This window comes from Lactuca virosa, chromosome 7 (genome assembly GCF_052849685.1).
Source record: "Lactuca virosa cultivar CGN04683 chromosome 7, Lactuca_virosa_CGN04683_v6, whole genome shotgun sequence".
Lineage (NCBI taxonomy): Eukaryota > Viridiplantae > Streptophyta > Magnoliopsida > Asterales > Asteraceae > Lactuca > Lactuca virosa.
The window spans coordinates 32,957,947-32,968,633 of NC_136432.1; the positions used below are offsets into that span (position 1 = coordinate 32,957,947).

At 32.7% G+C, this 10,687-nt stretch overlaps 2 protein-coding genes across 2 annotated transcripts; one reads left to right on the forward strand and one right to left on the reverse strand.

Moving 5' to 3' along the window:
* Nucleotides 1–1,068: 1,068 nt before the first annotated feature.
* Nucleotides 1,069–1,533, reverse strand: LOC145126526 (uncharacterized). Its single transcript, XM_079061879.1, has one exon. It carries the CDS (start codon nucleotides 1,531–1,533, stop codon nucleotides 1,069–1,071), a length of 465 nt encoding a protein of 154 aa, XP_078918005.1.
* Nucleotides 1,534–7,237: 5,704 nt separating this feature from the next.
* On the forward strand, nucleotides 7,238–9,529 carry LOC145125887 (transcription initiation factor IIE subunit beta-like). The gene is made up of 5 exons (XM_079061297.1): nucleotides 7,238–7,294; nucleotides 7,753–8,034; nucleotides 8,597–8,728; nucleotides 8,807–8,923; nucleotides 9,004–9,529. Exons 2-5 carry the CDS (start codon nucleotides 7,783–7,785, stop codon nucleotides 9,343–9,345), a joined length of 843 nt encoding a protein of 280 aa, XP_078917423.1. The 5' UTR covers nucleotides 7,238–7,294; nucleotides 7,753–7,782; the 3' UTR covers nucleotides 9,346–9,529.
* The last annotated feature ends 1,158 nt before the right edge of the window (nucleotides 9,530–10,687 follow it).

Consider the following 10,687-nt stretch of genomic DNA (forward strand, 5'->3'; position numbering starts at 1 on the left):
CGAGCATGCCAACAATCGTGAGAAGTGGCAAGCAGAGTAGTAGAACTGGAAGGTGTGGTGAAGGGGTAAAGATCTCCCGTGCTATCATGACGAGAAAGAAGAGCTCCAGTCTTAAGGTCCTTTATAGAAAAACCAGATGGGTCAAATTCAACAGAAGGTTGATTATCGATAGTAAACTTACGAACATATAAAAGATTTTTAATAACAAATGGAGCAAACAAGATATTTTTTAGAGTATATGAATGAGAGGGGGTAGTGTAAGAAGCATGAACAGACCCATGAATTGGCAGACTAGAGCCATTTCCAACAAAAATCGATGTTACAGGCAAAGTAGTTATGGAACTTGAGATCTTACCCTGATCAGATGTAAGATGTGTCGAGGCACCGGAGTCCATATACCACGCCGGATCATTGGAATTAAGATGAACTTGCTGCATTTTCTGTGCTAAATCTAACATACTGTAGTCAGAATAACCAACAAATTGAGGAGTGGGAGTAGGCGTCGGACCTGATGGCTGCATCGGAGGTCCAATTGGCCCATGTTGTGTTGTGGGTCCAGAATATTGATCGGGCCCGTAGGTGTGATTAGCCTAGTGATTTGTGGATTGATTCGATCCATGAGAAGGGTATGGTGATGGAGGTGGATACCATGATTGCGATCCATTCCATCCTTGTTGCCGCCATTGATTTCCTTGGTTCCAATTTTTGGTGGCCACGACCGCCACGTCCCCTGAAGCTTTTGCCACGTCCTCGACCAGGAAAGCCTCGCCCGTGAGTTCCTGTACCTCTGCCCGAGTAGTTGTTGTAGGGTTGACCTTGATTGCGTTGACCAACTTCTTAGTTTTGTGGTGACCTGTCAACAGAAGTAGGAGCAGCGAGAACCGTGTGGGTTTGATTTTGTCTAGATTTTTTTCTATGTTGTTCAAGTTGTAACATGTTGCGAGATGTTTCAAAGGACGGAGAGCTTTGATTGATGTAGGCCTCGGCAACATCAAACTCCGGTGGTAACCCACGAACCATTTGTAAGACCAGTCTAGACTCAGTGACTGGGTTCTCAACATCTCCAAGCTAATCAGCAAGATCTTTAAGTTTTTGGCAATAAGATTCCATAGATGAACATGCTCCCAAGGTAAGACTGGTGAATTCCTGTTCAAGGGCTGCTGCATGTGACCCTTTGTTGTTGAGAAAAGTTGATTTGAGTTTATTCCAAGCGGCTTGGGCAGTGGTATCAGTCTTTAAGATGCGGACCATCAATTCATCAGACAAGGTGTTGTATATCCATTGAAGGACAAGTGCGTCGATTTCAGCCCATTGGAAGTACCCGTGATCGGTTTCAACCGGTGCAGGAGTGTCATCAATGTGATTGAGAACCTTGTAAGCCTTGGCATGAAGACGAAACAACTTTGTCCAGGACGAGTACGTGACTTTTGAGCCATCCAATGTTTGGATCTTTGTCTGGATGTTTGTGACGGTGTAGGCAGGGTGCAAGGCCGTGGCCTTCACCTCACCTGAACCAGAAGCATCTTTTGTCATGGAAGAAGATAGAAGCAAAACCGTGGCTTTGTTCTTAAAAAGAATCGGCTGTTAGGGTCTAGGTAGGCTCTGATACCATAACAACGATTACAGATCTTAAATGAATTGCCTTATCTTCCGTTAATGAATAAAGCCCTATATATAAATAGGGAATAAGATACAATCGGATATACCCACATATAGGGGGTATAAAATAGGAAATTATATAAAAGATAATTACAAGATATATAAATATCTTCCTAAGATATGATTGGCTATTAGTTTGGTGTTCGGATTACATTTGAATTTCTACAAAAGCTAAATTAAGTATTTCAAGATTGGGTTATTTATTTATTTATTATTATTATTATATATATATATATATATATATATATATATATATATATATATATATATATATATATATATATATATATATATATTGGGGGGGGGGGGGGGGTGGAAGGGTATTAAAGATGGAAATTTGCCTAACTTCCAGATTTACTCTTATTTCAATTTCTAGATGCCAAAGATTTTTTAAATTAAAGATGCAGAGTACATATGGGACGCTACTGGAATCGTTTTTGTTTTTCAGTCATGTAAGATGTGTTACTATAAACAAACTATCACATTAAGTCCCACATTCAAGAAAGAGTTTATGAAGTTACAAGTATAATTACAAAACATAGAATAATTACTATTGTATAAGTGAATGAGAGAATATAAAGGGTGTAGATCGAAACGTGGGAAAATGAGTATTGAAAAAATAGCAACCAGGTTTCAAGAATATGGAAAAATTAGCAACAAAGTCTCAATATATATATATATATATATATATATATATATATATATATATATATATATATATATATATATATATATATTCTTTTCCGGCAACAAAGTTTCAATTGTTTTAGGAGAAAGAGTATTGAAAGCAATAGCAACCAAAATTCAAAAGTATGGAAAAAAAATAACAAAAAAGTTCCAATTTTAAGGTTTTTAGTTTCAAGCAACAAAGTTTCAATTTGTTTAGGATCCGGGAAAAGAGTGATGTTGGATTAGGAAATGTTTGTTAGGATAGGGGTGAGCAAAAAACCGAACCGAAACCGAAAAAACCGTATAAACCGAAACCGAAACAAAAACCAATGGTGTGGTTTATAGTTTCGCAAAAACTGAAAGTTTTCGATGCGGGGCGATTTTGATGTATATACTAACCGAAAAGACCAATGGTGTGGTTTATAGTTTTGCAAAAACCTAAAATATTTGAGAACTTTGAATTTATAAGAAAATAAAAAAATAATGAATTATTATAATGCAAATGTTTTTTATCTTTTAAATTTAAACAAATTATTTAAATAAATAAACAAAGGAAACTAATGAGTTTTAATTTTGAGAATTTTGAAATTAAAAGGTAAGTTGATTAATACAATTGATATCCATTTATTACTATATTTGTTGCAATTATTACATTAAAATATTATGTGAGATTTAATAAAATAGAAAAAAACTCATAAAATGACATGTGGAAAAAAAAAATTCAAAATAACCATAAAATGACATTTGACAAATTTAATGAGAGTGTGACAAATAACAAAAAAAAAAACCTTCATTTAGAGCATCTCCAATGGGAGGTTTTTTATAGTGCATTACTATTTACCTTTTTTAAATTAACACTTAAAACAATTGAAGCAAACAACTTTTTTGCTTTTTTATTTTGACCACTCAATATAGTATGGTAACTTGTATATTTTAACCCCTTCCATTTTAAAAATATGTCATTTTATAACTAATTTGTAATATTGTCAATGTTTTTGTTGTATTTTTATAACTAAAATATAATAATTTTTCATATTTTATGTATATAAATTAAAAAAAGATATAGTTGTATTATATATTTTCATATTAAAATATGATTTGTGTTTAAAAAAGGATTAATTAAATTAGATGTTTTATAAAACATTTTAGATAGTTGAAGGTAAATTATTTAAATTTATAGAAAAAACTATTAAAATAAGTTTAACCATTGGAGAAGTCATTTATTTAGAGGTCAAAATTAAGGGAAATCTCCGGAAAAGTCCCAATATTTTACCTTAATTTACGAAAAAGTCTCAAACTAAAATTTGTTTACGAAAAAGTCTCAATTACCGGTAAAAATGACGATTTGGCCCTATTTTCCCGGTTTACCGGTTTCATTATTTACCCGGTTTTAATAAAGTCTCATTATTTTACCATAATTTATGAATAAGTCCCAAATTATGATAAAATAATGGGACTTTAATGAAAATTATGGTAAAATAATGGGACTTTAATGAAACCGAGTAAGTATTGAAACCGATAAACCGGAAAAAAGGGTCAAATCGTCATTTTATCCGGTAATCGGGATTTTTTCATAAACCAATTTTAGTTTGAGATTTTTTCGTAAATTATGGTGAAATATTAGGACTTTTCCGAAGATTTCCCCAAAATTAATAGATTATGAGGTGACAATAATTTTAAGTTATAACATGGGTTAACCATTGGAGATGCTCTTATTAGAGTGGATTTATATTATATATAATTATAGTTATTTAATTAATAATATATATTTATACAATTTGTCCCCTTAATTTTGTTCATGTTATTCCATTCATACAACTTGTTTCTTACACCTAACTTTCATATTTTTTTTATGTGTTTCTTTCTAATCATCTAATATATATATATATATATATATATATATATATATATATATATATATATATATATATATATATATATATATATATATATATATATATATGGAAAACTTCGATTGTTATTTTTAAGTTTAGTTTTATATTTTTATTATATTTATATGGGGTATTTGGTGGATAAATTCAGATGATTGTTTTGATTATGAAGGAGAATAAAATACACTAAGTTGAAACGAAAGAAAGCAACAAAGGATAGTTTCTTGGCTATTCCGCCTATCCCACATCGCTGGGTGGGAAAAAAATAGGTGCCAAGGTACGTAGCACTACAAAAGGACAAGCATACCCAAGCTGTAGGAAGAATAAACCGTGGTGCTAATCCCTAGTAGGCATCTATCATTAAGGCATGAATCCGTTGTTGAAATATGTTTGAAATAATCATTGAGTATCAATGTTCAAAATTATATATGAGTAATCTTATTGTTAATTATAATTTTTTTCTTGCTTGATTGTTAATAAGGTTGCAGATGAACTGTAAATTTTTGTAAATTTTCTTATGAGATCGATTATTTTCAAGGATGTAATGATGATGTCGTCAACAAGAGTAGTGAATGTAAAAAGACCAATTATATAGCTTAATTGCAAGCCTTGAAATTGGATTAAAAGTTGTCTTTTAGGCACAATACTCCATTGAAATGTATGTAATTCTAGTTTTTACTGGATATGCACTGTCCAAGATTGGGATGGGATTTATTTAGCACTACATATTAATGCATTCATAGTAGGGTTTTTTTATCTGTTTTTTATCGGAAATCAATGACATTGTTTTTGGCTGAACTCTCAACCCATTAAGAGAGGAGCACCTTGCCAAACATCTTAATGTTGTCCATTATGATATATAAAAAAGAACCCATAAGACTCTAACTAATCATCAATTTTTACTCAAGCTCATCTCACCAATTCAGTTTACCATCTTTATAGAATTCTTTATGTACGTAACAAACATTATATAACATGTGTTGTGTGTATGGTCTGATTTTGATATATAGATTAAAACATGATCTTCTGTTAGGTTTCTAGCCGAAATCAAATTGGACCAATCGGAAACCATGTAATATACATATTGTTTAAAAGGTCTTTTAATATTTAATATTTTTTAATCAAATCATGTAATATACGAATTACACGAATATCAAACATAAAGCATAATACAAAACATGGGAAAAATCTCATGAGCTTGAGAATGTTGCTTTAAGAAAAAAAAAATTACCTATTAACTTAGAAATAAGACAAAACTTCAAAAATGGTCCCTGTGGTTTTCGAAAATATCAAGTTTAGTCCATAAGTTTAAAAAACCTCACAGATGGTCCCTGTGGTTTCAAAACTTTTAATAAATAGTCATTTTCGTTAACTCCGTTAGCTTTTGACCGTTAAGTGAAGAGTATTTCTGTCATTTCACTGCCACAGGCACCATTTATGAAGATTTGTCTTATTTAAAAAAAAAACTAATTATTTAATATTAAAGGGTCCCACCCTCTCTATCTCTCCTCTCTCTCTCTCTCTCTCAAAAACATCGAACCACCTTCTCCATTAGAATCGAAGCTGTTATCTACTCCTTCTACCATCATCACCACCAGGTGACACCGCCCAAGGTAAGTGATTTCATGCCTCTACTCCGATCAAAACACACAGATCCACCGTCATCCCTTCCCTTCATCAACCCCTTTATTTCGATTGTTCAACAGTAAAATAAGTATCTCCTACCTCCATTTTCGTTCCCTTCACCTTACTTCTACCAAATCACCACCATCAATCATAGTCCATGGTTTCTTTCAAAGAAGAGAGCAACAAAATCAGAAGACCCTTATTCACTAGTCTAGGTCGGAAGAAACCATTGGAATTGTTCAACCAGTCTCGATTTCTCAATTCCAATCATGTGCAGGTAAATTCGTGTTTTTGCAACTAATAAAACCACCAGAAAAAACTTTATCACGTGACCCCAAGAATATCCCCGAATCCATGATTTCTTTCAAAGAAGAGAGCAACAAAATCAGAGATCTATCATGTTTGGAGAAGGTATCATTCAATGAGTTCAAACAGCTAGTTTAAGAAGCCATTACCAACAAATATTTTGCGTTTTCATCTTCATCAGAAAACACCACTTCAAAAATCAAATCAAATCCCGATGAGATCTCAACTTGGAGCATACCTCTTCTTAAAGGCGATCGAACTGATGTAATTTTGCTCAAGTTCTTGTGAGTTAGAGACTTCAAAGTGAAAGATTCTTTCACGATGCTTAAGAACTGATGCCTATGGCGGGTTTCAGAACAAATAACTTTATCATAAAACCTTCTCTGATGAAGAAAATAGAACAAGGTTTCTGAAATGGAGGATTTAGTTTCTTGAGAGGAGCATAAGAAAGTTGGATTTTAGTCCCGACGGCTTAAATACTATTTTTCAGGTCAATGATCTGAAGAACTTGTCGACGTCGGGGAAGAGGGAGCTCCGACTAGCCACCAAGCAAGCTTTACAGCTACTACAAGACAATTACCGTGAATTTGTTCCAAACCCACTTGTGTTTTGTTCTTGGATCACGGTTTTTAACAACAATTTGTATGTGTGTTTGTTCAAGAGAGAGAAGATGAAACCAAGATCTAAACCCACTTGGAGAGAGAGAGAGAGAGAGAGAGAGAGAGAGAGAGAGAGAGAGAGAGAGAGAGAGAGAGAGAGAGAGAGAGAGACCCTTTAATATTAAATAATTAGTTTTTTTTTAAAATAAGACAAATATTCATAAATGGTCCCTATGGCAGTGAAATGACAGAAATACCCTTCACTTAACGGCCAAAAGCTAACGGAGTTAACAAAAAGGACTATTTGTTAAAAGTTTTGAAACCACAGGGACCATCTGTGAGGTTTTTTGAACTTAGGGACTAACTTGATATTTTCGAAAACCACAAGGACCATTTTTGAAGTTTTGTCTAGAAATAATAAATTTGTACCGTATAAATTTATCCCACATCGTTGCAAAGTATAAATTGGACGCTTCCATTCTCTTATAAAAAGGAAGACATGTGAGCTAGTCTGTTAGAGCCTTGTGTTGTAAATCTCTTGAGGTCTTCTTTTATCTCCCACGCTTTCTAGATTGATCATTATATAGTTTTCTTCAATATTCTTCGAGCCTTTTATATTAAAAAGTATATATACTTTAATAATCAATTAAACAACTATATAATCATGCGATTAAGGGTTTGGTGTGATTACAAATTGAAGTTTAAGAGGGTTTCAAATTTTGACTTAATTTCTGATCAATTCATTATGTTTAAAGGAATACTTGAATGGTTTTTTTTTTTCAAAATTTCAGTATCTTGGGTTTCGATTTCGCGTTCCCTTTTCAAATTCACAAAAAGTTTTATTTGAATTTGATCGGCTGAATCGCGTTTTGGCCGTTTAGTTTAGTTGATGATTGGTTGCTTAATCCTAATCCGAATGAGATCTTTTCACTCGTTTGTATTATTGTAATAATGGAAGAATAAACCAGTCAATTAGAGCACTAATTATATCATGATAACAGTCGTTTGGTTACGAAGTTACCAGTGCCCTAATGGCGTCACTGCAAGAAAGTCTGAATAGCTTCAAGAAGCAACAAGAGAAATGCCAGTCAACCCCAATGAGCAAAAGCATTGCAGGTTCTAAAACAATCGTTAAGACAGCAACACCTGCAAACACCTCGACCGAATTATCTTCTCCTTCATTTAAATTCCCCAATGACACGAAGAGGTTGCAGTCTATTAATAATATAAGGAAGAGCCCTATCGAAGCTCAGATCTATCGTGTGATTGATCTGCTGTTTAAGGTACAAACCTTATCTGTTCTTGTATTGTGCATGGTAATACACCATTGTTCAAGTATATTTTCTGGAGCTTCAAGAAATATTTGGTACTTTTTATTTGTGCACCTAGTTACAGTTGTATTCAACACTATATGTTTATAAAATATGCATGTAATGTAACAATGTCAGAAATATAACATGGTCAATTATGTTTATTTAACTTCTTCAAAGTATCTTTTTGGTGGAATTTTTTATGGTTATGGGTGCATCTTATTCTATTAGTTAATTTATGTAGAATTGGGACACATGGGTTATAAAAGTGCCATTGACATATTTTCTTGGCACATCGTTTTGTTTTTGTTTTCATTATCTGTATTTGCAATCTGATTATATGATATTGTGAATTAGTGATAATGCTTATAAGCCCATAAATGGTTTGGTTTGTTTTTGGTATATGTTGGATTTCTTTAGATGATATTCTTGATTTAGCCATGTTAGTGATTGGTATTCACCAATAATTAATTAGAGTATTTAGGTTATATATATGAAAGTGCATTGCTAATTTTATTATATTATATATATACAGAAGAGGCAATCCTTCACAGCAGAGCAAATAAATGAAGCATGTTATGTTGATGTCAAAGGCAACAAGGCCGTGTTTCAAAGTTTAGCAAACAACTCAAAAGTTAATTATGATGGAAAGCGCTTCTCTTACAAGGTACTTTAAATCTTTTAATGATATATAATTTGTTAACATTTAGTGAAATAAAATTTTTATTTATTTATTATTTTACAGTTGAAGTACAATGTGAGAGAAAAGAAGGAACTTTTGAGTTTAATACAAACATTTGCAGAAGGTATTTCTGTTGCTGATCTCAAAGATGCCTACCCTACTATCGTGGAAGATTTACAGGTAATTCTAGCCGCCTTAGAGTCATTGTTGAATTCTTTTAACAACTCGGTCTTCATGTTGACAAATGTTGTTCAATTCAGGCCCTGAAAGCTGGTAGAGAGATATGGCTATTATCAAATCCCGACTCGAAGGAAGACATAGCCTACTCTAATGATCCTCAGGTTCCCTTTAAGGTTGATGATGAATTGAAACATTTATTCAGGGGAATTGAGTTGCCACACGACATACTGGAGATCGAGCTTGATTTGCAAAAAAATGGCATGAAGCCTGCAACCAATGCTGCTAACAGAAGAGTAATGGCGCAAAATGGTAATATATGTAACAAACCAAAACAAAAGAAGAAGAAGAAGGTCGAGATTAATAAATGCACAAAGCTCACAAACACTCATCTTCCTGAGCTTTTCCGAAACCTTAATGGGTAGTTGGATAGCTAACGTGTATCGAGACGGTAGTAGTATTACTAAGAATATGAAAACTGTGTTATGATAATGTAATGTCTGTTTTATAATTTGTACCAAAATTTAGAGTTGTGTATGAGGCGGTTTGGTTCGCTTATTAGACAAAACCGAGTCATAACCATTACAACTGATTAATGCATTTCAGTAGCCATTGGGTATGGTTAAGATTGGTTATGGATAATGTTTTTTATTAGTTAATGGTTAATCTTGGTTAACAATAATGTTTAAATATGATATAAAAAGCGAAAGTGCATTAGTAAAAAAAGTACATTGTTATAAAAAAGTGAAAATAGAAAAACATGTTATACACACGCACACACACTACGTTATAGACCCGTGGAAACCACGTGTTTATAAGATAGACAATGAAAGTAGATTAATAAAATAAAAAATTTGTAAAAATTCAATACTAAACTATATTGAAATATAATTATCAATGTAGGATGATACTGTATTTTAATATATGCGACTTTAAAAGTATTGTAGTAAAATAGAACAAATTAGAAGTTTAATGTTGAAAAAAGTTTCTATTTTGTGTTTTAGTCAAAAATTGATCAAGTATTATTCAACCAAATTGTATGAGAGGTTGTGGTGTTTAAGGTAATACAAATATCAAATAGTGATCAAAGTAAGACAAATGAGTTACAAGGAAAGCCTTTGATCCTTTATAGGATCTCCGACATAAAACCTTGGGAGGTGATAATGATCACCTGCCTTGTTATTTTTATTGATTTGAATGTGAGATTACATAAATGATGAAGATAATACGAGTACAAATGTAGTAATAGAGCGAATTGTGTGTGTAGTGTGTGTATTTCAAGTGTATTTATAGTCTAGAATACGTAACAATAAGTCCGATATTTCCGGGATCCTCTTGAATGAGCATATGCACATTGTTTGACTTGGTATTCACGGATCTTAAGCTTAGTTGTAGCGATTCTTCGTTGAGAATGAGTCTCATATTGACAATTGATACACATGTGAGAAAAAGAAATAGAAATATGACCGTTAAGAGTGTTAGGTAACAATGGTCAGGATCTTGAGAATGATTCGGGATCCTGACAGATCTGGGATCCTGAATAGGGTTGAGGATCTTGGCCCTAAAAATTACCCCCAAATTATACCTGCAGAATATTTAGGTTATTCTTAAATATTAAATGTATAATTTAAATAAATAAAGATAAGGAATTTGAATTTCGAACCCTAACGGATAAATTTTATTCGTTCCATAACCATCATTACGGAGTTAAATCGTATTCTCTCTCTTTTGTCACCAGAATAAATAGGGTAATCAGTTCAAGATTTC

Excerpts from the sequence above, each read along its gene's own strand:
- LOC145126526 (XM_079061879.1), bottom strand. The coding sequence starts at position 1,533 with ATGACAAAAGATGCTTCTGGTTCAGGTGAGGTGAAGGCCACGGCCTTG.
- LOC145125887 (XM_079061297.1), top strand. The coding sequence starts at position 7,783 with ATGGCGTCACTGCAAGAAAGTCTGAATAGCTTCAAGAAGCAACAAGAG. Across the intron at positions 8,729-8,806 it reads GAAAGCGCTTCTCTTACAAG|TTGAAGTACAATGTGAGAGA; the intron begins GTACTTTAAATC and ends ATTATTTTACAG. Across the intron at positions 8,924-9,003 it reads CTATCGTGGAAGATTTACAG|GCCCTGAAAGCTGGTAGAGA; the intron begins GTAATTCTAGCC and ends TGTTCAATTCAG.